At 37.5% G+C, this 27,573-nt stretch overlaps 1 protein-coding gene across 1 annotated transcript in view; it reads right to left on the reverse strand.

Annotated features, from left to right (window-relative positions):
- CNTN5 (contactin 5) overlaps positions 1–27,573 on the reverse strand; it is a 1,555,907-nt gene that overhangs the window by 553,647 nt on the left and 974,687 nt on the right. Inside the window, exon 4 of the mRNA XM_043481782.1 lies at positions 24,015–24,236. Coding sequence (XP_043337717.1) covers positions 24,015–24,236 — 222 coding nt within the window. The remainder of the gene's footprint in view (positions 1–24,014; positions 24,237–27,573) is intronic.

Genomic DNA, 27,573 nt, shown 5'->3' on the forward strand with positions numbered 1-27,573 from the left:
GAAAAGACCCTGATGCTGGGAAAGATTGAGGGCAGGAGGAGAAGGGGACAACAGAGGATGAGATGGCTGGATGGCATCACCGACTCAATGGACATAGGTTTGGGTGGACTCCGGGAGTTGGTGATGGATAGGGAGGCCTGGTGTGCTGCGGTTCATGGGTTGCAAAGAGTCAGACACGACTGAGTGGCTGAACTGAAGTGAACTGAAATATCTATGATATATAAGATTAAATTTTAATAAATATATCTTATACTTTTATATATTTTTTAAAATTCTTGAGCTTTAGAGTCAGACACTTGGGTTCAAATTTTAAAACCATCTTTTTCTAGATTTGAGCCAACTACTTTTATCCTTTGCTGCTTCATTTATTAATTGTAGATGATAATGTCTCCTTACAATATTATTATGGAGATAGATCAATATTTGTAAATACTTAGTATGTCACAAGTACTCAACAAATTATAATTAATAAGAGTAATAGCTAAAACTTGTGTTATAATTACTATACACCAGACATTATACTGAATAATTTATATGCAATATATCATGTAACACTCATAACAATGTGACTAGAACTAATTTCCACATTTTACTTTTTCATAGATTGGTAATTTCTAATTTTTCTTTGTAAGAGTAGTATCCTTTATTTTTAATTAACTTTTATTGAAGTATAGATGATTAACAATGTCCTAAATTCAGGTTTAGAGCAAAGTTAATCAGTTTTATATATATTCACACTTTTTTAGGTTCTTTCCCATATAGGCCACTACAGAGTATTGAGTAGAGTTTGTGTGCTATGCAGCAGGTTTTTACTAGTTATCTATTTCATTTCCCCATTTTATAGAAGACAAAACTGAGGCTGAAATCAATTAAGCAAATTTGTATAGCAAATAAGTGATAAATTTGTGACACAAATTCAGGGTTGTTGGAATACAGAACTTGATTATCACTGTCGATATTGTTACTACCACTATCACTATTATTTATAATTATTATTATTATTATATTTAAATAACATTCTTAAAGCACTCTTGTATATTACTATTTAGTTATCTGAGCTGAATTTCATAATTATTTGTAATTCAAAGATGAAAACACTAAGCTTCTGAGAGACAACTTCTTCAAAACTAGCACATAGTAAATAGTTGATTTAATTAATCTTCTATGGTTCCGTATCTTAGACTCTGAAAATTGTCAAAACAAGACAAGAGAAATAAAGGCTTCCCAGACTGGGAAAAAGCAGAAAGTTAAGATTTTCTAAATTACAGACTGAAAAATTAAAGGACAAGTCTGAAAAACACATATTCTATTATGACAGCCCATACTCCGTTAGATATATCTCCTCAGTGTAACTTCTGAAAGCATTTTAGTGACTAGTGAGCCCTCCGCTCCCTCTCTTTCTCTGCTGTTCCTCTTTCTGTTGTTTTTCTCTTAGAAATAAAGTTCGTCATGAGGGGTGGAAAAGCCTGTATCTATGGTGAGTTCCCCAATCCCTAGAAAAAGGTAAACAAAGCTGGTTCTATCTCTAAAGGGATTAAAGTCCCATCCCAACAAGGTATAATTACAGGTAAACTCAGACAGACTATTTTGAGGGCTCCCCTGGTGACTTGGCAGTAAAGAATCCTCCTGCAATGCAGGAGTGGACCCCGGAGTCTGGTGGGCTTTTCTCCACATCCTCTCCAACATTTGCTGCTTGTAGATTTTTTTATGATAGTCATCCTGACAGGTGTGAGATGGTAGTTCCTTGGCTTTGATTTGAACTTCTCTAGTACAATTAACAATTTAGAGCATTTTTTTCCATGTGCCTGTTAGCCATCTGAATGTCTTCTTTGGAAAAACATGTCTATTCAGGTCTCATTTTTATAGCTCAGAGTTTCAGTTGGTAAACGAAGGATAGTACACCCACAAGGCATTTTGGTGGGTTGACCCTTAAGGAGAGGTTTCAACCTGTCTTGACTCCCTCTTTTTATACTTTTTGTCTCCTCCCTCCAAGCCTGCCCTATGCAGATTAGGGCTAGCACACATCATCAGTCAGGAAGCGGGTGTGTTTGCTTCACCTGAGGTTCCCACTCCAGGTCAGAGGATTTTTTTCTGTGTTCCCTTTTCATGGGCTTTTCCCCTTTCTTTGTCTTTTACCTGCCACCATTTTTGACTCTTTTTTTTTTTTAATTATTATTATAATTACCTAACATTCCCCCCTTAAGAGTTGGGAGGCCCAATTCATTGGAAATAGGGGCATCGAGGTCTCTCTGGCTACTTCCTGCTGAGAAGAGACATTGAGGAGCATGGGGTCTCCCTCTCTTGCTAGTCTCAAGCCTCCGAGTCCTTATAGAGCTGTCTGTCTAAGGGTGAGTGAGCCTTCAATCCATTCTATGAAGGTATCTATCATGACTATTAGGTATTGATATCCTTGAGAAACTGGCATCTGGGTAAAGTCCATCTGCCAGTCCTTTCCTGGGTAGGTCCCATGCCATTGGATTGGCTGGGCCAGCTGGGGTCTTTGAGTTCTTTGGGGGTTGTTTAATTGGCAAGTGAGACACAGGGGGACCACTTGACTTATAGTCGTTTAGAGGCCTGCTCCTCTGAGCGACCTCTCTAGTGATGCTTGGAGGGCCTTGTCCCCTAGATGAGTGGTGGCATGTGAGGAGTTAACCAACTCTCATTGGAGGTTCCTCAGCAGAAAGAGGAGCCCCTCTTTTTGGAAACACCTCACATGATCTTGTTGAAAGCCCTCACTCTTAGCTTTAAGACTCCCACCTTCAGTATATGAAGGAGTTCCTGGCAAATTAGTCTGCAGCACTAAGTTGGAAACCCCTATTAGGTAACTGTTTTGTTATGCTGCTGTCTTAGCTACCACTGCCTGGTTCCCTTGAGCCACTTCTGTATTCCGTTTTCCAGTCTCTTCTACAGTGCGAGACTGCAACCTCAGCAGGCAGATGGACTGCCTCCAAGAGCCTAAAGATTTGATCACCATACTTTATTGGGGACCCTTGGGTGGTCAAGTGGCCTCTTTCTTTCCAAATAGCAGCAGATGTGTGTAGCACCCAAAAGGCATACTTGGAATCAGTGTAAATGGCTACTCTTTTTCCTTTTCCCAGCTCTAAAGCTCAAATCAGAGCTATGGGCTCAGCCAATTGGACTGAAGTACCTGGAGCTAGAGGTTTAGGCTTTATGGTCTCAAAACTGGAGACTATTGCAAATCCTGCCTCCCTTTTCTATCTAAGATAAAGTTGCTTCCATTGGTGTACCAGATTTCCTCAGGATTTATCAGAGAGTCTTCTGACAATCCCTCTCAGGGTTTTTTCCAATGGTCCAAAGTTTCTAGGCAAGAGTGAAAGGGGAGAGAGTTCTCAGGGGTAGGCATGAGGATAGCTGGGTTAAGAACCTAAAAAAAGGATATAGTCCTGGATTTTTCATCAGCATTACCTGGTAATGCATGAGGATTCTTTGATCGGACATCCATAAATGGCCACTCCCATTTAGGAGATTTTTCACATGGTGGCTGGTAAAAAAAAAAAATTAATTAAAAAGCTTTAAAGCATCTTCTATTAGGGCTGAAAGCTTTCAAAGGCAGGGAGGCCAGCCTCAGGCAGTTGGGTTTAGCCTCCTGGATAAATGAGTTACTGACTGGGGCTCAGTTCCCAACCTTTGCATTAACACTCCCAAGGCTATTCCTTCCTTTCCATGGACATATACTAGGAATGCTCTTTCTGGGTCTGCAACCTCAAGGTGGGTGCTTGGGTTAAGGCTTGTTTTAGTGTTGCCTCTGCCTCCTTTTGAGGTCCCCACATCAATGGGATTGATGAGTATATCTCTTCTCAATAAGGGATCTGGACTCTCAGGGACCATCAGAAACTGATGGGAAAATATCTGTCTGTCCCAGCAACAGAGAAGTGATTGGGTGAATCTTTTTGTAATTGTTTTCCTGTAGCACCCAAAATGGTACAGGCTGGGGGGAGATGGCTCCAGAGTAGGAGGTCAGGAGAGAGTAGGTAGCCCCGGTGTCAGTCAAGAAATTTTCGGACCTACCTGCAGCATCCAGTTGCACCTTTTGCTCCAGCCCCATGATGGTTACCTGCTACAGGTGGACTGGCTGGAGTGGGCCACTTCAGTCCTGTTAAACCATCGAGAGGGAAGGTTTGGCACTTGACCTTGAGGCTCTTGGGCCCCAAGGGCAGAGTGCCACCCAATATCCCAGTTGATGGCATTTGTAGCAAGCTATTTTAGGAGGCCTGCCATGGTTTGGACACTTTCTGGCCCAATGTCCCACTTGTCTACAGATTAGGCATTTGTCTCATGCCTTGTCCTTCAAGGACTTGAGGTTTGTCACAGGGCTCCCCTGGAGGGTGGCCAGCATCTGGGCATGCCTTGACTCTTTCCTTCTCTCCCTCTCCTGGGCCTTGGCCTCCCTCTCCTGTTCTCTGGTATCAAAGGAATTGGTGACTGTCTGGACCATTTCACCTAAAGAGGAAGCAGAGTCCTGATGTAACTTTGTACTGTTGTAACTTTATCCTTATGTATGATGCAAATTGGGACAGGAATTTGTCCTTTAACATCACCTGTCCATTTTAAGAGTCTAAGTCTAGATTGGTAAACTTTTGTAGAACCTCTTTTAGTCTTTCCAGATAGGCAGTAGGATTCTCATTGGGCTCCTGAGTTATTGCTGAGACCCAAGCACAGCACCACAGCACCACAGCACCATAACTAACAGGTTTCCTTCTGTTTCCATGGGTGGATTTCCTTAGGGTGAGTCTTCTGAAGCTTATCCTAGCCAGTACTGTTGCAACCTGAGAGCTTGGCATCCCTGGGTCAGGGCACAGTTCCCCAGGCAGGTGGAGGCAGGTCAACCTCCCGGAGACTGAATCTTTAGGCAAATCAGACTGGACAGCCTCCTGGGAATTGGGTCCCTGGGCAGGTTGAGGCAGGTTGACTCACTCTAGATAATAACAGAATTAATGATAAAGAAGTGGGTAGATGCTCAATAAAGTGGAATGGAGATTTGATCGAGGGGGTATGTTCACAGCTTTAGGAGAAGAGTGGTAAGAGTTTGGGCCCAAATGGCCCACAGCCTAACTCCCAAAGTGGCAAACATTGTCCCTGGAAGTCCAATTGTCTTTGAAGGGATATCACCAACAGGTGGACTTTTAGCAGGCATTGTGTGTCTGCTGCCCACCCTAGCAGGTGCACTAAGTCCTGTTGTTGCACATGTCTTAGGAAACATGGGAGATGAAGGCCTGAATCTCTTGAGGGATTGGGTACTAAACACTTTTTCCCTCCAGTCATTTTCTGATTGTCCCACCAGAAGGTTGCAGAGGCAACATTGTGGGCCCAAACAGGGCTCATGCAAAGAGCACAACTTCTGGAAATAGAAAGCTAATAACCCTCCCAATACTTTGCAGAGAGTGGCATAGGTGAAGGGAGGAGCTGGAGGACAAGAGGGGAAGGCAGTCAGAAGAATGTGCTGAGGAATTACTATCATTACTATCCCTTACTACTATTATCCCCTTATTATTCCTGAGGAATAACCTTCTAGGAAAGTGGCTATACGCTTGACCTGTGCCCACACAGCTTTCATTTCTCTGATCCTTGGCACAAGGGGGACTAAGGATAAAAAAAAATCCTCACCCACTGGGCAACAGCTACTGGGTACAATGGATGGTGGAGCCTTCAGGACATGCCAGGGGGTAGCCCCTGACAGAATCCCTCAACTACATCCACAGCCACTTGCCTGTTCATAGGGGGTATGAGCAGACACAAATGAGAGATTGTAAAGAAATTAAGATTTTGTTAGCCATATGTGCCTTCCAGCCAGAGGCAAGGACCTCCTACCTTAACCAGAGGCCTTCTGGGACCTGAGACTGTGCTACATGAGCTTTCTGCCACCTTCGTTGTTGCTGTGCCAGTTCCCACCACATTCAACTTCCCATCACTGTGCTGGGTCTCTGTTGCGCTCAGCTTTGACCGAGTGAACTTTCACCATGTTGGGCTTCAGCTGTGATGGGCTTTCGCCTCACTGGGGCCCTGCTGAGGTTGCCACGGCCAGGTCACATCTGGGTCTTGGCACCAGATATGTCGGGAGAGGGTGTAGTATCCTCAGTTCAGTCTAACCACAGCAAAGAGTTGAAAAGGCAGACCAGTGTTACACCTTGGTTACAACTCAGAGTTTTATTTGGTAAACAAAGGATAGTACACCCTCAAGGCATGTAGGAGAGGCTATGCAGGTCTTCTGCCCACTTTTTAATTACATTGTTTTTTTATACTGATTTGTATGAACTGCTTACATATTTTGGATATGAATCCCTTCCTGGTTATGCTATTTGCATATATTTTCTCCTATTAGTAGGCTGTCTTTTTGTTTGGTCAAAAGGTTTCTTGTACTGTGCAAAATCTTTTAGGTTAAATTAGGCCCCATTTGTTTCTTAAGTTAGGTCTTACTTGTTTCTTTTTGCTTTTATTTGTTTTGCCTCAGGAGACAGATCCAAAAAATATTGCTAAGATTTACGTCAACAAGTGTCCTGCCTATGTTATCTTATGGGAGCTTGAAGGTTTCAGGTCCTGCATTTAGGTCATCAATCTATTTTGAGTTTATTTTTGTATATGGTGTGAGGAAATGCTCTAGTCTCATTGTTTCACATGTAGCTGTCACTTTCCAAACCCCGTTTATTTAAGAGAATATCTTTCCTGCATTGCATATTCTTTCCTTTTTCATCATAGATTAATAGATTATAGGTGCATGGGTTTATTTCTGAGCTTTCCATTTTGTTCCATTGATCTATGTGTCTGTTTTATGTGTCTGTTTTATGTGCCAGTTTTTTGACTACTCTTGCATTGTAATATAGTCTGAAGTATGGGGTCATGAAATTTCCAGCTTTTTGCTTTTCTCTCAAGATTGTTTTGTCAAATAAGAATCTTTTGTTGTTCCATGTAGATTTTAAGATTTTTTTCTAGCTCTATGAAAAATGTCATTGCTATCTTAATGGGCTATCATTGTATATGGAGATGTTTTCAATTGCATGGCTATTTTAACAATATTAATTATTCCAATGAAAGAGGTAGAGATATCTTTCCATTCATTTGTATTATATTCAGTTTCTTTCATTGATGCTTTATAATTGTCAGAAAATAGATTTTTCACCTCCTTGGTTGCATTTATTCCCAGGTGTTTTATGTATTCATTCATTGATGTGATTTTAAACAGGATTAATTTTTACCTTTTATTTCTGGTAGTTCATTATTAACATACAAAAAAGCAACAGATTTCTGTATTTTAATCTTGTATCCTGAAACTTTACTAAATTCATTTATTAGTTGTAGTAGATTTTCTTGGAGACTGTAGGGATTTCTGTATGAAATACTATATCATCTGCAAATAATGACTGTTTTACCTCTTTTTTTTTTTCCCAATTTGGATGCATTTTATTTCATTTTCTTGTCTCATTGCTGTGGTTAGGGCTTCCAATACTATGTTACAAAGAAGTGGCAACAGTGAGCATCCTTGATTTTTTCTGAATTTAGACAAAAACTTTCAATGTTTCACCATTAAATATCATGTTAGCTGTCGGTTTGTCATAAGTGACCTTTATTATGTTGATATGTGTTCCTGGTATACCCAGTTTTATGTCAGTTTTAATTGTGAATGGAGGTTGTAGGTTTTCAAATGTTTTTTTCTGCACCTATTGAGCTAATTTTAAATGTTAATCCTTCCTTTTGTTAATGTGGTGTATCATGTTTGATTTGCAAATGTTGAATCATCCTTGTGTCCTTGGAATAAATATGACTTGATCCACAGCTTATGATCCTTCTTGTATATTTTTGGATTCAGTTTGCTGACATTTTGTTGGGCATTTTTATATGCATATTCATCAAAGATATTGGCTTATATATATATATATATATTTTTTGTAATTATTGTCTGGTTTTGGTATCAGTGTAGTTGCAGCCTCATAGGATGAATTTTGGAGTGTTCCATCTTCTTCCATCTTGGAAACAGATTGAGAAGGATAGGTTTAATTCTGTGTATATTTAGTAGAGTTCCCACGTAAAAAGCATCCAATTCTGTGGCTTTGTTTGCTGTCTTTTTTTTTAAATTACATTCACAAATTTATTTTCAGTACTAGTGATCAGTTTATTCAAGAAGTCTGTTTTTTCTTGATTCTACCTTGGTTGTTTGCATCTCTCTAAAAATTTGTTCATTTCCTCTAGGTTGTCTAGTTTGTTGACATATAACTATTCATGATATTCTTGTGATTTTTTTTTTCTTTTGTAGTTCTGTGATATCAGTTGTTATTATTATCCCTCTTTCATTTCTTAGGCTGTTTACTTGGATCAGAAATCACTTCAGTTGCTTTTAGTTTATAAAATTTATTTTTATTTTTCATGTTCTATTTGGATGATTTTATTATTTTATCTTCCAGATAACTTATTCTTCTCTGTCACTTAGTCTGCTACTCATTCCTTCTAGTATGTTTTGTGTTTTGTCTATTGAGTTATTTATTTTTATTGGGTCTTTTTATATTTTCTAGCTCTTTATTAAAATGTTCAATAGTTAAGATCAAATTTTTTTTTCTAATTCAGTTAACAATTTTAGTACCAATATTTTGAATTCTTTATCTGACAACTTATTTGTGTTTATTTGTTTTTTAGGAGTATTCTCTTGTTCTTTCTGTTAAGAATAGTTCCTCTGAGTTTTTATTTTACTTAATATTCTCTGGCTCTATGAATTTAACTGAAACAATTGCCTATTACAGTCTTAAAGTAATTTTTTTTTTTTTTTTAATGTGAGAACCTCCCTATGCAAACTGGGTGTATCTAATGCCTTTGGTAGGAGTGCTGATATGAAGTAGATGTCAGTCACGTCTTTCCTCAGGGTGTGCTGGTAGATATCACCTTGGTAGGAATGGGACTGGAGATGAAGGAGCTAAAGCCGGTACTGAGTATGAGGTAGGATTTCCTCATACCTCAGTGTCAAGGGTGGGATATGACCCCAAGCTGCTGGAACAGAAGCCCCGAGGATTGGGTTCAAAGTGGCTCTATTCCCTTTAAGTGTCTATTTTTTCCCTCTCCAAGCCAGGTTCTTTGCCCCAGAAGCAGGGAGAGCTGAAGCAAGTGAGACTCAAGTGCAAGCAGAGTGTCAAGTGCTGCGTGTGTAGGCGGCTGTGGCTCTGATCAGGCGCAGCCTTGGGCGTGCTCTCCGTTTGTTCCTCCCAGCTGATCACCGTCCCCTCCTGTGCTGCCTCCATTACCGTCTCACCGTGGTGGAGTCATTTCTCGGGGGTGGCAGGACCCACACGGACTCTAAGCACATGATGAGGGATTGGCTTTGGTGGAGCAGCCACTGTCAGGGCCTAGGAAGCTTTGGGGACGTGGCTTGAGGAATGCCTTCTACGGCTGGGACCACCCTCCCCGGGCTATGCCCCAGGACTAGGCAGCTTCTGCATCCCCTCGCGGTGTCCTTCCTCCAGGCTGGTCTGCTCCAGATCCAGAGCTGCGCTGTGCCCGTGGAGAGAGTGGGGTCAGAGCATTCACTGGACTTGACTGTGGCATGCACCAAACAGAGGCTGGCTGTGGGAAACCCGCAGTCACAGCAGCAGACCTCTCTCTGCCCCCTGCCTTGGGGCTATTTAGCATGCATAGACCCCTCAGAAGTGTACTGCAAGCTTTTCCAGGCATTTTATCTGGTCCAAACATATTCCATCCAGCCAAGGAGGCTTGTCTACTCTGTGTGGGACTCCAGCAATGGGACACCCTGTCTCTGGCTTCAGTCACTCACTCCCCAGGGCGGGTATTTACTCTTATAATCTTCCTTGTCCTCTGAGTCCCTTTCCCGAGGGCACAAGGTTTTGACTCAATTGCTTTTCTTCCCTTCCTACTCAATTGCATGTGTATATTCTTAAATTCTTACTTGTACAGACGTCTTGCCAGTTTCCAGTTCATTTTCAGTGAAGATTGTTTCACACGTAGATCTATGCCTTTATGTGTATTTGTTGGAGAAGTTGAGCTCCATGTATTCTTACTCCACCATCTTTTCTTCCCTCCCAAGACTTCATTTTTCTGGAAGATTTCTTCTTCATTTGTTTCATCCTCTTCATACCATTTAGGCATACATTGGCTTTTTTTTTTTTTTTTAATGCCTGCTTCATCATCTCTATAATAAGTTTTTTTATAAAGTATTTTTAAAATTTTTGATGCAGGCCATTTTTAAAGTCTTTATTGAATTTGTTGCAATATTGCTGCCATTGTGTTTTTTATGTTCTGGTATTTTAGCCACGAGGTATCTGGGATCTCAGCTCCCTGACCAGGAATCAATCTCATGCCCCTTGCACTGGAAGGCAAATTCTTAACCACTGGACCACCGCAGAAACCCCCTGTAACAAGTTTAAATTTTTATCGTTTTCCTATTTCTTTGACTTTCCAAATTTGTTTGCTATGCTCCTGTCTTTTCAGTTGCTTCTATATTAGCAATAACGATGCTTTCCATTCTTTAATGGTTTTATTTGTCCTTTTCACTTGTTTCCTGCACTCTAAGAATTGCTTCTTATCAGTTTCTGTTATCTTGTCATACACACTTTGACTATTTATGTGTTCTTTAAACTGCTCATACAATGTCAGTCACTTCCTCGGAGGAAGACAGTTGTTGAAAAAGTTGAAAACATAGATTTTGTTCAGGTTATGGAGGAGTCCACATATAACAAACTGAAATCTCTGGCCTGGCCAACAACCGAAAAGAAACTGAGTTCTACTAACAACTACATGAGCGTGTTTTTGAAGTGGAACTTCGTCGGTCAATCCTTCAAAAGTGAATGCAGCTGCAATCCACAGCTTGACTGACATCTCATCTCATGAGAGAGCTTAAGCCAGAACCACCCACCTAAACTACCACTAGATTCCAGACCCACAGTCTTTGTGAGAAAATGAATGATTATTGTTTCAATTTGCTAAATTTTGAGGTGATTTTTACATAATAATAGATCATTAACAAGCTATTTTCATCTCTCCATATTAATGATAGAAAAATGTGTTTAAGACAAGCCATAGCTATGAAAGCTATGAACTTCCCAGAAAAATAGAGAATAAAAATACCATTTGCAAGTAAGCATACTTGGGAGAATGAAAATACTTGATTTAAGTATTATTGAGCCTTAAAGTTTTAGAATTAGAGGGATAATCTTTCCATTCTAATAATCCCTTGGAACTTATCCAATCATAACTTCATCACTTTTAGTAATGCATGAAGACTTAACCAATTACTGTTTTGTTGTTATGTGTTAGTTGCTCAGTCATGTCTGACTCTATGCGACCCCATGGACTGTAGCCTGCCAGGCTCCTCTGTTCATCGAATTCTCCAGGCAAGAATACTGGTGTGAGTAGTCACTCCCTTTCCAGGGGATCTTCATGACCCAGAGATCAAACCTGGGTCTCCTGCACTGCAGGCATATACTTTTACCATCTGGGCCAATTGTTAGGATTCTCAAAAGTGAAGGGTGTCTTAAAATAAGAAACATGTTTGTGTCCTAGATGATGACAGCTTTTAATTCAATTCTGTTCTAAAATACAGTTTACTTAAGATTTTACCATAATTGAATTGATTAGCACATCAATAACACTTAATTTACAGAAATTACCATTAAGATTAAAATATGAAGACTCTACTAAGTATATCTTCTGCTCCCCTGATAGAATGTTATGTAAAATTAAAAAATTTAACAAAATATTTTTAACTTAAAATTTTATTCATTAGAAAACAAATTTGTTTTAATATAATCAATAAACTGACTTTGAACCATTTTAATCATAATCAATTAATAAATGAAGAAGAATATTTTAAGTGTCTACTTATACTCAATGTCAAAATGATCATCTACAGTGAAATTTTATGTCACCATTAACACAGTTATGTTTGATATATTTTGCCTATTCATGTGTGACAGGAATTGGCTAGATGCTCATTAATCCCATTTATTCTCCCTAAGAATATTGGAATACTTTATTTAACCTTTCTTATGATTGTACTAGGACCCCAATGTGACTTGTTTCTGGACTGAAATAATATATGTGAAATCCACCCCTTCTCTCTTCACCTGTCAATTAGCTAAAGGTAAAGGAGTCAACTCATTGGAAAAAGACCCTAATGGTGGAAAAGATTGAGGGAAGGAGGAGAAGGGGATGACAGAGGATGAGATGGTTGGATGACATCACTGAATTGATGGACATGAGTTTGAGCAAGCTCCAGGAGAAGGTGAAGGACAGGGAAACTTGGAGCGCTGCAGTCAATGGGGTCACAAAGAGTCAGACACGACGATGGGGTCACAAAGAGTCAGACACGACTGAGCAACTGAATAACAAGAACAAAAGAAGCAGTAGGCACCAGTGAGGTCCCAATAGATATCACAGATGTTACGTGGTTTCCAAACTCTCCACATAGAGAATAACATACGTGGAACAGGTGGAACAGGATGTGACTAGAAAAGAAATATATATTGTGTTGTTATTTGTTATAGCATCCAGAATTACCTTGTCTTGATTGATATTACATTTAAAAGCAAAATAACTTTAAAGATTCACAATCTGATTAAGAAGCAGTGGTCATTGAAGCATATATCACTAGATTATAGAACCTTACTTATATTCTCCTTTGCTAGTTCAGGCCTTTGAACTACTACTTGGTTAAGTATATTCCCAGGCCAATGGCCTATGAAAGGAGATATTCAATCATTCAGCCTTGTATCTAGCTGTACCAGTTTTAGTGCTCCAGTTTTATAACTGACTTTCTACTTAATCCTTGAGCCCCAGTCCTTCTTAACATGACCAAATTCTGAAAATGGGTTTTAATCCCATGCCTCTATTTATAAATCCTATTTTGATAACTTTCTAGAAGGTCCAAGGTCATTATTTAGACATTTTCATTATATGGATGTTATGGTTTTTGTTTTGTATTTTCACATGGTTGACTTTCACTGTACAGTCACGTAGTCAAATCTGACTCCATTTTTTATATTTGACTGATGATGACTTTCAAGCCACACCAGTCGCTTTTTCCCTTTTTCCTCACCTCAGGGAAAGATGGCACCCATCCCTCCCTTGACTCAGGTAAGAGAGTTCATAACATGCAAACTCAACCTACATAGGAGCTCTCACCCCAGTCCCACTCCCCTGCATGACAAGATTAATGCCACTCATCCCCGCCTATTCCATGCTCAAGCCATTTTCAGACCAGCCTACCCTGTTCTTGTCAGAAAGCTTCATGATGTGAATAATAAATCCTTTCATACTTTTTGGTGTATGTATGTGTAGCATTATTAGTCTCTGTATTTGAACTGATTTTATGCTATGAATTGTTGATCTTGTCCTCTGTAGGGCAATCACATGGCAGGGTAAGGATCAGTGCACCTAGGTAGGTGACAGTTTTTGAGGGAAGAATATATTCCTGCCAAGAGGTTTGCATCCATGGAAGTAATAGGTATTCATGGCAGTTAACTAAAATTTTAAGGTTTACATGTGAGAAAAGTAACTCCTGAGTTTCTCTAGATAGCTTTCTCTTAGGATTATATCATCCAAATTTTGGGGACAAGATGGCCTTACTTTTGACTGGAAGCCAGGGGCTAGGTTTGAAAGCAGTTATGTAGACTACCATAAATTCCAAATGTTTACATTACACTTATAAATCATTCCTCTTTCTCCTTTTCCTTTTTCTTATTCCTAGGCCTTAGTAACACTCCATCCTTTCAGGTCTCATTATGTCCAAAAAGCAGTATAGAATTTAAGAAAAAGTGCTGAACATCCATCTTTAGGCTAGTGGTTCTCAAATTCTTTTAATAACAAGCGTTTTATAATTTTCCTCTTATTATTGATAAATTAAAGGATATTCTAACCTACCTATATATTTTTTTAGTCTAATGAAAGGGAAAATATGGAATAAGTAACACTATAAAATAATATTTATAAAATAATATTTAATTCAATATGTAAATTCTCAAGAACAATTGTAATAGAAGACATAAAGAAGTAAAGCTTGCTTTTGTTGATAAAACCCCTTGGATGTAGCAGCTACAAATGTAAACTGATCTAAGTGTAATTTAGATTAATCACATGTTGCCAGTGTTATTGGTGTTAGGTGATGTGATTTTTCTAAATGGTCAACAAATTCTGTTATTCTTGACAAAACTAAATATAATCTTGCTGTAATTTACATATTTTTCACTGACATATCCATTATATATCAAAATACCTTGTGTATAATATAATATAGAGAGATTCTTGCTGCAAAAAAGTTTAGAGAATTTTCATTCCATTTAAGAGTCCTATACTGTATAATTATAGGTCATTTAGCACTCCTAGTCTCCACTCTCTAAATTAGCATACTTGAATCAAAACTAAGACAACCAAACTACTCCACAAATTTTAAAAACACCTCTAAAGTAGAGGTGTCACCATTTCTTAGAATCAGACTAGAACAATAAACCAGATCCTAAAGTTAGCATGGTATTGGCAGTAGTCTTTAGACAGAGATGCCTAAATAGGAGGATGAAGCTCTACTGTGAAATGCGACCCAGATGTCCACATGCCCTTCTCTTAGTGAAGCTTCTTGAAGCACTGGTATGTCATTTTGTTTATGGAGAAATTGATTTCCCTTGCAGAGTCATGTATTAGGATCAAGCTGACGTCTCATCCACTCTAACCCTCTTTGAAATTTCTACCCCTTATTGATAGACTATCCAGATACTAAATTTTTTTCTGCCAGAAAGCTTTTAAGGATCACCTTATGTGAGACTTTTACAGCCAGGTTCCCTAGGGAAGCCTTGCTTCTTGGTTGAGTCATGTGTTTTCAATTGTTTCCTGAGTCTCCCAAGCATTACCATGTCTTCCTAGATTATAAACTTGTCTTTCAGACTTATATCCTCTTTTAGACAACTACTTCTGAATCCACTTTTCTCAGGTTAGTCGCAGTCGTGTCTGACTCTTTGTGACCCCATGGACTGTAACCCACCAGGTTCTTCTGTCCTTGGTATTCTCCAGGCAAGAGTACTGCAGTGGGTTGCCACTTCCTTCTCCAATTTTTCTCAAAAGTTAAGCTTAATGCCAGATCCAATGCTCTCCACCTACTGTTCCTTTCTTTAAAAAAAAAAAAATGTCACTCAGTGATATCTAACTCTTTTCTGCCCCATGGACTACAGCTCACCAGGCTCCTCTGTCGATGGAATTCTCCAGGCAAAAATGTTGGAGTGGGTAGCCATTCTCTTCTCCAGCAGATCTTCCAAACCCAGGGATCGAACTCAATTCTCTTGCATTGCAGACAAATTCTTTACCATCTGAGCCACCAGGGAAGCCCCCACCTACTGGTTACCTCTAATTAATGACTTTGTCTATCTTATTTATGTAATGTGAACTAAGCATATCAGTGTTACAATCTAAGAAGAAATATCAACATATCATGTCCAATGCAATTAAAACAATTTCAACTTTAATGGTCATTAATCTATTTCATGTGATAATTTCCAAACATTTTGAAATGTTTGGTTAGAAATTGCATTTTATGATGACATTCACAGAATGTGAAAAAAAAAAAAAAAGACTTTTCACCCTATATGAGAATATAAGATAAATTCTTAAAGATAATATCCATACCTTTCTTTAAGGTGCCTTTTAACATTGAAATTGTTTCTTTATAAAAGTTAAACAAGTGTGAACTGTCATTATAAAACTTTCAAGGATTTCTAAGAATTGAATAACATGATTTATTAAAAAGCATTGTGATGAATGTTTCACGGGTAGTAGTATTATGTTGTGCACATACATACTATAAACTGAGTCTAATAGATTTTTTTCATCACTTTTAAGGTACCTATAAAAGAGAGATCAGATGATTCAGAAATGCTATCACATGAGAATAATCAAAGTGAACTGATCCCATATAACATTCAGAAGATGTCAACTCACTAGCTACTTGTCAACAGATGGAAGACATTGTTTTTCCCTCCTTTTCATTTGCAATTCAAAAAACATAGTTTAGTTTTACAATTTTCAGGTAAATATTCTGTCATGGTTTAGAAATTTAATCTGAAGTCATATTTCAACTTCTTCAAGTAGATGCATCCTTAATTAAACAATATTTGTTCATCTCTTACTAAGCTTGCCCTGCTCTAAGTACTGAAAGAGAAAAAAAAAAGAGGAGTATACAAGATGGTCTTTGCTCAAATGGCATGTAATTAAGCTGGAGAGAAAAACATAGTAACAGAAAATAATAAAAATAGCTCAAAAATTAAGAATACAATAAAACAATAAAATCAAAGTTTCAAAGAATAGTCATGAAGTCATAAAGCTTATATACACTATCTTATGTAAAATAGCTAGTGGAAAGCTGCTACATAAAGCAGAGAGCTCAACTCTGTGCTCTGTGGCAACCTAGGGCGGGATGGAGTGGGGTGGGAGGGAGAATCAAGAAGGAGGGGATGTATGTACACTTATGGCTAATTCATGTTGTACATCAGAAACCAACACAACACTGTAATGTAAATTATCCTTCAAGTAAAAAAAAAAAAGTTTTAAACTGAGAGAAAATAGAGTGATCTGATTTACAGAGGAGTATGTCATCCAAGTGAAATACGCTTTTCCTTGCCCAGAGGGAGTTATTAGTCTCATAAAAGATCATTTAAATGTTTTATTTGATCTCCAAGACAATATACCAGCAAAGTGTATTTTGAGGAAACAACAGAAAATTGTCAACACAGAGATCACTTTGAGTCATGATGCCATTGCCCATGTTCCAAACCTAATCTGGAAACAAGCCACATCAACAATGAAATTCAGCCAAAGGTCCTGAGGATATGAGGCAACAAATTTGGTAGGTTTCAGGAATCTCCAAGATGTCAGAAGCCAATGGTAACAACTCCAAAAACTGGATAGACTCAGAGTGGTACATAAATTGTAGGTTGTACTTATCATTGGGGGAATTAAAAAGATCCAAAATTATATACTTAAATGCAGCAAAAAAAAAAAAAAAAAATGCTTCAGCTAAAGAGGACAGAGAAAAAGCTGACTTAAAACTCATCATTCAAAAAACTAAGATCATGGCATTCATGGCATTCAGTCCCATCACTTCATGGCAAATAGAAGGGAAAAACATGGAAGCAGTGACAGATTTTATTTTCTTGGAATTCAAAATCACTGTGAATGGTGACTGCAGCCATGAAATGAAAAGACGCTTGTTCCTTGGAAAGAAAGCTATAACAAACCTAGAGAGTGTCTGAAAAAGCAGAGCCAACAAGTCCTATATAGTCAAAGTGAAGTGAAGTCGCTCAGTTGTGTCCGACTCTTTGCGACCCCATGGCCTGTAGCTTCTCTGACCATGGGATTCTTCTCCCCCAGGCTTCTCTGACCATGGGATTTTCCAGGCAAGAATACTGGAGTGGGTTACCATTTCCTTCTCCAGGAGATCTTCCCGACCCAGGGATTGAACCCGGGTCTCCCGCATTGTAGGCAGACGCTTTACCGTCTGAGCCACCAGGGGAGTCCTTTTTATATAGTCAAAGCTATGCTTTTTAAAGTAATCATGCATGAATGTGAGCCATAAAGAAGGCTGAGCATGAAAGAATTGATGCTTTTGAATTGTGGTGCTAGAGAAGATTCTTGAGAGTCCCTTGGACTGCAAAGGTCGATCCTAAAGGCAATTAACCCTGAATATCCATTGGAAGGACTGATGCTGAAGCTGAAGCTCTGATGCTTTAGCCACCTGATGCAAAGAGCTGACTCACTGGTAAAGACTCTGATGCTGGGAAAGATTGAAGGCAAAAGGAGAAGGGGGTGACAGAGTATGAGATTGTTGGATAACATCACTGACTCAGTGGACATGAGTTTGAGGAAACTTTGGGAAATAGTAAAGGACAGGGAAGCCAGGTCCATGTGCTGCAGTCCATGGAGTCACGAAAAGTTGAACACAGAGACTAAACAGCAACAACTTTTAAGAACCACAATTTTTTTCCATGAGGTTGCATTTGTATTCTCTGAATCCCACAAATGGGCTTCACCAGTAAAACCCTAAATATTGTAGTCAGAATCACTCCTAATCCAGACTATCCTTTTGCCAGGAAGAAAATATCTCACCTATCAGATCACATATAGAAGAATAAAATGCACCCTACACTTAGTTATCTTTACTCCCACTAAAACCACAACAATAACAAAAAAGAGATGAAATCAAAGACCAATTTATTGGTTGTTCTTTTATAGTGGGAGTAACAGGTATAGTATCAGCAGTGATTAATAGCCCTTGTCTACATTGCAAAATCCCAAACTAGAACATGTTTTGCAGGTATCTAGGTGCCTGACGCAAGGGCTTTTGATTAACCTATACTACCATGAGAATTTCTAATTTAAACAGTCAATTTTTAAAATCAATTAAATGATATACCTTGCATTCAAACAAATACTTTAGAATAACTATTTACAACTCAATTTTTTTAAAACTTGATAATGCCCTTTGGTTTATGGAACATTTCACTGGAATAATTTGAAGTGATCACTGTCATTATCCAAAATAACAGTATCAGGTTGAAACAGAAAGAACAATTAGAGCTGTTTGCTCAGCTCAAACGAAGAGCATTCTCTCTTTTAGGCACTCTCAGTTTCTCTTCTCCCCTCCTTGAGTCTAGCTCAAAATTTATTTATTTCCATCTCTACTTCCTCACCTCAACCAAGAGTCAGTGACTCACTGTGATACTTTTACTGTAACCATCTTGTTTGCCTTCTCTTGCTCTGACCTGCCCCTGCTGTGAGCTACCTTATGGAAAAGCCCCCTGAGAATGGTCTTTGGCCAACAACGGATGAGTAGTCGAGGCACTCGCTCCAAAAACCCTCAGCAATTGAATCTTGCGAACAATTATGTGAGGTAAGTGAGCTAACAAGTGGATCTGTACCTATCTGAGCCTTGAGATGAGGCTGAAGTCCTACCCTGTGAAAGGCACAGAGCCAGAGGACAAGTCAACCCACATCTGGTTTCATGACAAACAGAGACTTTGAGATAATAAACATAAACTTTTGTTTATTTTGTTGATGTCTTCACCATCCTTCTACAGGGCATTCTTCTTACAATATTGTGATTGTAAGAGTTTTAATTTTTTTTGTAAGTTTCATGTATTTTATTTTCCTGTGTTACCTGTGATTATCTCAACAGGTTAGTATTCTTTTTAGGCAGCCAAACCCAAAATCAGTCAAGATTTGTTTACTCAGGTCCTGGTTAAGCATTCTTCTTTGGAATGGAAGTCAGGTGCAAGTCAGAGTCTTTTATAACTCAGTGTTGAAAGAAATATAGTCATAATCTATTCTCCAGAAGGTTACTAGCTTCATCCCACAGTGGAAGAAAAGGGACCACATTATAAATAGCAGCAAGTAGGAATCACTGTGACCCATTTTATAGTCTACCTACTACAGGTCATAATATTTGTTTCATATTTCATATTTTAAGAAATAAAATATCACACAGTGAGGTCATCTCTCTTCCATATCCTGGTACCATTTCCTTGATCTCATTTCCCTTTGTCCTCAGAGGTTAAGCACTATAATCCCTTTCTGTCTCAAGTTCCTATATTAAAAATTTCCATACGATAGTTGGAAAATCATGAACAAACTTTTTGGCCAACTCAATATATTACTTCGATTCTTACTTTTTTACATGTGACATTGTATGTGATATGCTGCAAATTCCCATGTTCACTAGATGTTATATTTTGAAATATATCTATTTTGTTGTATAAAGATGTTTATCTTTAACAGTTTTAATTTTTCAATGAATGAAAAACACAATGTATGTATTATCCATTTCCCTTCTGATGGACATGTGGGTTGTTTCCAATTTTTTGTTTTAAAAACTTATATTGCAGTGAGCGTACTTTTATAGTTTCTTGTACATGTGTGGGAGGGTTATTCCAGGTGGTATATACCAAAGTGGAATTGCTTTCCCAAATTGCTCTGCAAACTACACTTTTATGTTGCTCAGAAAAATCTTAACCCTATCTGGGGTACTTCTGGGCTTCACTTGAGCAGGAATGGAATGACTTTCTATTCAGGCTCTGTTAGTTTTCTTGTTTTTCACGAAAGCATGTCAACACCAGCTTTACTCTCTATTAAGGTTAAAGGGAATTACCTGACAAAAGCCATATGTCGGGCTGTTATCAGAGAGAACAAACTCAAAGTCACATCTAGTCAAGAACTTTCAAATGCTCAGATGAGAAAACAACAGTTATGGAAGATTACTTGGAAAATACTCAGTCTATCCATTCTTTCTGATCCTCTAAATATGGATTAAACTAGAGTAACAGAAGACTTAAATTATATCAAACTAGTTTGCAGCCTAGAGTCTTGTTGCCTAGAGCACAGTCCACAAACCAGCTGCATAAGCATCCCCTGAAGCTTTGGATAAATGCAGCTTATATGGCCCTCGCTCCTGATCTATTGAAATGGGGTGTATTTTAACAAGGCTTTCAAGTGATTGTATGTACATTAAAGATTAAAAGAGCACGATGTTAGATAATTACTTCCCATTTTGTTATTGATAATTGGATTTCATCTATCTTTATTGAAGCAGATGAAACTCATTGTTATGTACACATCAAGAATATTGTCTGGGTCACTAACCATTACATCAAATAATAAGTTGTTAATGAGGGCCCTCCAGAAAATGTGTCTAATCTTAGTGTCAGAAATAGCTTCATTTCTACTCTCTATTTCATTTTAATCCTTAAACCAGTGGGAAATATGTAGCTGACCACAGTTTCTTTTTCTTTAACTAATTACCCCAAATGGGACTAACCTCTGACAGATATATAGACATTTACAGTAGACACCCTGAATTAGTTTCAAACCCAGCTCCATTTTATGTCCTGAAGTTTCATGTTTTCCTTACTTTCATGTGTTTTAATTCATATTTTCTAGTTGTATTTTATATTTCACTGCAAGCCACATTGAAGTATATTTGGAACAAAAGAATAAACGAGCAGAACACTAACTGGTGCTAAATTATAACAAATACAAGAATATCCCACAGTGATCATTCAATACATTTTATCTTGGTATCATCTCATAAAATAAACAGTGTTGCCTAAATAACACAAATTCCAACACATCTCTGCCTGAGGAATATGACATTAAAGTAATGGATTTTTTAAATAATTCATTTTAGAGCAGTTTTAGGTTTACAATAAAATTAAGAGAGACGTTTTCCCCTATCTCATCCTCACACATGCATACTCTCTCCCATTATCAACATGACTCACCAGAATGCCACATTTTTGCCAAAGATGAACCTACATTTACACATAATAATCAGAGAAAGTTGTAGTTTATGTTAGGGTTCAATCTTGGTTTTGTATATTCTATAGATTTGGACAAAAGTATAAGGACATATATTCATCATTATGATAACATTTAGAGTAGTTTCACTGCCCTAAAAATCTTCTATACTCTGCTTATCCATCTCTCCCACATGATGAGTATGTTTAGTTTTACAAGAAATTGCCAAACTCTTTTGCAAAAACTGTACATTTTTCTAGTCCCATTAGCTAGATACAAGTATTCCTGTTGCTCCCAATCCTCAACAGTATTTAGTGTTTTCAGTGTTCTGGATTCCAGCCATTCTAATAGTGTGTAATGGCATCTCATTGTTGTTTTGATTTTCATTTCCTTGATGACATAGGATGTGGTATAGTTTTTCATATAATTGTTTTCCATCTGCCTATCTTCATTGATGACAAGTCTGTTAAAGTCTTCGGGCCATTTTAACTCATGTTGTTGAGTTCTTATGTTGATTTTTAAAAGTACTTTATGCATTTTGAATAACAGCCATTTATCAGGTGTGCCTTTTGCAAATATTTTCATCGAAGCTGTGACTTATCTCCTAATCCTATTGATTTTTCCCCACAGAACATATTATGAAAGCTTAAAGCTTATAAGTACACTGAAAAATAAAACATTTTAAGGAACTAACACCATGCTTAAGTAAAATTTAAATGATAACACTATAAGATGACAGTCCACATGGCCACAGCTGGCATAAATCATAATGCATGAGTCTGTTTACCTGGGCTTAATACCACAACCTAATTTGACATTCCTAGGATTTTTCCAAGTAGTTTAATTCTTGCAAGGTGTTTCTCAGAGTGTTTAGCCCTTTATCAGTCATAATTGAAATATAGCCCAAAGTGTATTAGACTTAAAATTATATTGGTTACTCATTAGAAATGTGACCTTGTCAAAGATGCTTATATGTCTTCTGAGTTTCCACTTCCAAAGAAGACAGTGATAACATCCACTTCATATGTTTGTTGAGAGTATTACTGATATAAGCTATGCAAAAGAAACTGGCAGAGAACCTAGTAATAATCAAATACTAGTGCTTCTCTCTGTTAACAACCTTGTAATGTTTTGTTGGTATACACAAAAATAGCAAAGAGAACATTTAGAAAATGTTGTTCAAACCATAATATTAATAGCTGCATAGTCATCCTTTATTTAACTATCTTGTGTTGGACACTTAAATTATTTCTTGTTTTCTACTCATAAATAATGCTGTGTATACTTATATCTCTGTGTACATTGTTTATTACTTCCTTATGTGAAGCACATTTCTAGAAATAAAACATGAGACAGAAGGATATGACTATCTTGATGCTTTTGATATTCATTGTCAGATTGTCCTTTCAAATGTTATATTTTTGATTTCAGTATATAAATGTGTTTATATAATATAAATATATAATATTTATATATATATATTACAATATAATATAAATATAAATATATTCCATTAGTCATGTATGGATATGAGAGTTGGACTATAAAGAAAGCTGAGCACTGAAGAATTGATGCTTTTGAACTGTAGTCTTGCAAAAGACTCTCCAGTGTCTTTGGACTGCAAGGAGATTCAACCAGTCAGTCCTAAAGAAAATCAGTCCTGAATATTCTTTGAAAGGACTGATGCTGAAGCTGAAGCTCCAATACTTTGGCCACCTGATCTGAAGGACTGATTCATTTGAAAAGACCCTGATGCTGGGAAGACTGAGGGCAGAAGGAGAAGGGGACGACAGAGGATGAGATGGCTGGATGGCATCACCGACTTGATGGACATGAGTTTGAGTAAACTCCAGGAGTTGGTGATGGACAGGGAGGCCTGGCATGCTGCCGTCCATGGGGTCACAAAGAGTTGGACATGACTGAGTGACTGTACTGAACCTAATCCTAAATCAGAATTGGAAACAAGTATAATTAAATACATGGGGGAAAAAAACTGGAAGATGCATGGAACATAACTTTAGCTTACGACCAAGCTGACTTTGGGCTTCCCTGGTGGCTCAGATGGTAAAGAAACTACCTGAAATGCAGGAATCCTGGAGAAGGGAATGGCTACTTTAGTATTCCTGTCTGGAGAAATCCATGGATAGAGAAGCCTGGTGGGCCACAGTCCAGGGGGTCCCAAAGACTTGAACACGGCTGAGGGACTAACACTTTCGGTAACAAGATGACTAACACTTTCCTCAGCTTCACTAAACTTTTGACTGGTTTCCTTCTGACTATGGTCCCCTAACCTCCATTTTCTTAGAGAATTTACTTCAGAAAATCTGCAATTATAAATTCTTTCTTTGCTTCTGTGAAATGTAGACCGTTGCCCAGTCTCTTACCAGTTTCAAAAACTAAAAATGTCTTTCTCAAGGAACTGGGAGCCTTTTTTTTTTTTTTTTTTTTAATGTGGTCATCAAGAAATGGAGATTCCCTATTTGCCAGTCTATGGGATGGTAAGAGGTTAACTTCAAGAAGCACCGATTAGTAATCACGGACAGCCTAGTACAGTGGCCAAAGTCTTCCTTAATGTCCTCCACATTTCCAGATCTTAAAAACTCACTGCTATTTCAGAGTTGAGCTTAACCTCTCTCCTCTATGGCAATAGGCTTAACTTGTATTTCAATAGTCTTGAATAAATTCTTTTTTCCCTGCTTAACTCCGACAGCTGTAATTTTCCTTTGGATACTTACCGTCTTGTTTGAAGGCATCTGAGGGATGATAAAGATTGATGGGGGAATAATAATGTTGAGCTGCCCCTCGCCAGCTTGGAGAAGAAACACTCAGTGTTCCTAATGAAGGGCTGCTATATCGTGGTCTAGTCCTTGAACCATACAGGGCTGAAGAGGAACTCTTCTTAATTCTTTGCAAAGCAGCATATGAAGTAGGGAGGCCAGGAAGAGCTCCAGAATACTCTGTAAAAAAATGATAATAAAATGAATTGTTAGAAGACTTTATTTTAATAAAAATTTTTCTTCTGAAGACATTGTTGAAAATCTCCCTTGAAGATGCAATCAAATGGAAACGACAGTAGGACCTGTAAAAAGTAAAATTTTACAAACAGATTTTTGAGTACTTTCTGAAAATTCTACTATTTATAACATTGGTGTCTTGCAAGAAAGAAGAGACATGAGGGATGATGAAAAGAATGAAATAAAAGGAAAGAAAAGGAAAAAGAAAAAAAGGTAGGAAGGAATCCATTCAAATTTCAATTCATTTATTTTCTTTGTCAGGAATATTTGGCCTTAATCTAAAATATCCATCCTCACATATGAAATCAGTTCCTTCTTTATTATTTAAAATTGAGGAAAAAAGCATTATCAACTACATTCCACAAATATATGTTGGATCTTCATCACCTAAAATTTACCATATGGCAGAAAATACATCTAATGAAGTATATATACTTTGACTAGATGGTAAGCTATGCTTCATGTTCTTGAAAAGTAGTCAAATTCACTATGGAATGTAAAAAAGGAAAAATTGATTTTTTTTTAGAATCTGTTATGTATAATGTATATCATGATATTATCAACATTTCTAATATTTAATTTTTGAGACTTTTCATTAGAAAAGATATGCATAGTGTCTAAAGTTAACCGTACTAACTCTTCTTTCTGACCACAGGGAAGTCAGATTCATATGTAGATCAAATGTTTAAAAACACAAAGTAATTATGTTGAATTATAAAAAAAAAAGCAGTTAGGAATTGGATTTTTTTTTATGTCTAATATTGATTGTATTCAATAATCTGTTGACCTTGGAAATACTTTTATGAGTCAGATATTTTTGTTCAGGGTATTTGACATTTCAACTTAATGGATGATAATTTATTTTGGATAAAATTTTATATTTGTGAGCAAGTTCTCACAGTTCAGATTATTTAGAATCATTATCCTGTCTTATAGAGATAATTTGGAATGCATGAAGCATTACTGTGATTTGAAAGTAACACTTTAAGTGTTAAGCATCAAATTAAATTTAACATTTTCTCTTCTGTGAAATTGTAAATATGATTTCTCTGTAACTCAAAAAGGTGTATTTTTAGAGGTACTCCGACCTTTAAAATGAGCACAATAGGTGTAGTCCAATCCCATCAAGAGCTGTTAAGAGATTGATGTCTTTTAGTCTTTGTGTTCAACCATAAGTCTGGTAAAGGTGGATCAATTTTAACTGAAAATAGCTAAGCTCTCCTGGGCAAACTATATGAGGACAGATTATGGGTAGACATAAAATCTCCTTTAAAACCTGAAATTAAATGCAAGTTTTGGCACCTTGAGGTGTAAGGTAATGAAAACAGAATGAGTTTTCCTTTAAGGTAGTTTGTAATTGAAGTCTCTGAACCTGTTCATTTCTCTGTTGCTTTGTGTTTTAGCTGCCTACCTTGTTCATATATAAAAAGGAGAAAAGAAATATACCATGCAAGTGTTAAAAATTAAAATGGAGTATGAGAATGTAGTTTATAGTTCTTAAAATTAGATAAAGATAATTAATGGAAAAGTAGAAAGGTCATAATGAAATTCAAACAAGCCAGGATCATTATCATGACTATAAAAAATATATACATGTATATGTATATATATATACATACACATACAAAATGCATACTGTCCAAGTGGTACAGTAATTGGCTTATGACACTCCATGTAAATAGAGATGAGCCAAATTAGGATTTGGCTGTTGTGCTTCACAGCAGGCCTTCATTTGTTATGTAATCAGTTGCATCTGTTGCAGTGAAAATTACTTTTTCATCAATTAAATAAATCCAAAGCTGCTACTAGAAATCTAACAATTTATTCATTCATTCATGTATTCAAACAGTATGCAATGAGAACTTGGTAGGGGATAAATGCTATGGGTACAAGGGTGAACAAATATTGTTGGCCCTTTATATCCCCAGATTCAATCAACAACAAATTGAAAATATTCAAGGAAAAAAAAAAAAAAAAACTTCCAGGAAGTTCCAAAAAGCAAAACTTGAATTTTCTGCACAACAACAACTGTTTACACACTATTTACATTGTAGTAGTATTATACATTATCTAGAGTTGATTTAAAGGGTTCAGGAGGATGTGCTTGGGTTATACACAAATACTAATCCATTTTATACAAGAGACTTGAGCATTCTCAGATCTTGGTATTCTCAGGGGTCTGAACAATCACCCATGGATTCTGAGGGAAGATTGTATTGCATCAGCCTTCAAGAAGCATATTATATAGTGGAGAGTAAAGGTAACTGTGTGTGCAACTTTAATTCACTATGAGGAAAAAGTAAATCCAGGAACCCATGGACTTTAATCCATAGCTGGAGAATCCTTTCATTCAACCTAGGGACATCAGAATATGATTTTCAGATGGAATGCTATCCAAGTGAGTCCTGAAAGTGCATTAGTGATCATTTCAGCAAAACTCTGTGTAGGGAAAAAAAAGGATACTCTGTATAAAAGGGAGAGAGTATATGAAGACCTGGAAAAGAAAGGCAGAAGGGCACACTTAGTAGATTGTAATAATCTGGAGCTCAGGATGAGAGTCACACAGATGAGAAAAGAGGTAAGGCTGGATAAGTAAGCGAAGGGCCAATGATGAAATGTCTGGAGACCAACATACATTTTAGAAAGATCACACTAGCTGAAGCACCATTTGGATCAAGCAAAAGGGATAAAAGGCTACTCAAAAGCCTAAAACTGTAAAAAAGACAAAGATTAGTGAGAATTGAGAAGGTGATTGTCTCTGTGGAAATAAAATCAATAAAATTACTGACTGAATCAGAGGCAAGGAGGTGAAAGTAAGAAACCAAGGCTGGTCTGTGGTATAAAAAGATGGTAAGAATGCAGTGAAAGGCATGCATGTGCTGGAGGTGAAAGCTCAATCATCCAGTTTTGAGGCAGGTAGAGAGCTAGATATGCAGTTAGCTGGCCAACTTATATGCAGAATACATGCAAAATGCCAGGCTGCATGAAGCACAAATTGGAATTAAGATTGCCAGGAGAAATTTTAACAACCTCAGATACGCAGATGATACCACCCTTATGGCAGAAAGTAAAGAGGAACTAAAGAGCTTCTTGATGAAGGTGAAAGAGCTGGCTTAAAACTCAACATTCAAAAAAGGAAGATCATGGATCCAGTCCCATCACTTCATGGCAAATAGATGGAGAAACAATGGAAACAGTGACAGACTTTACTTTCTTGGGCTCCAAAATCAATATGGATAGTGATTGCAGCCATGAAATTAAAAGATGCTTGCTCCTTGAA

This window comes from Cervus canadensis, chromosome 11 (genome assembly GCF_019320065.1).
Source record: "Cervus canadensis isolate Bull #8, Minnesota chromosome 11, ASM1932006v1, whole genome shotgun sequence".
In the NCBI taxonomy this organism is placed as follows: domain Eukaryota; kingdom Metazoa; phylum Chordata; class Mammalia; order Artiodactyla; family Cervidae; genus Cervus; species Cervus canadensis.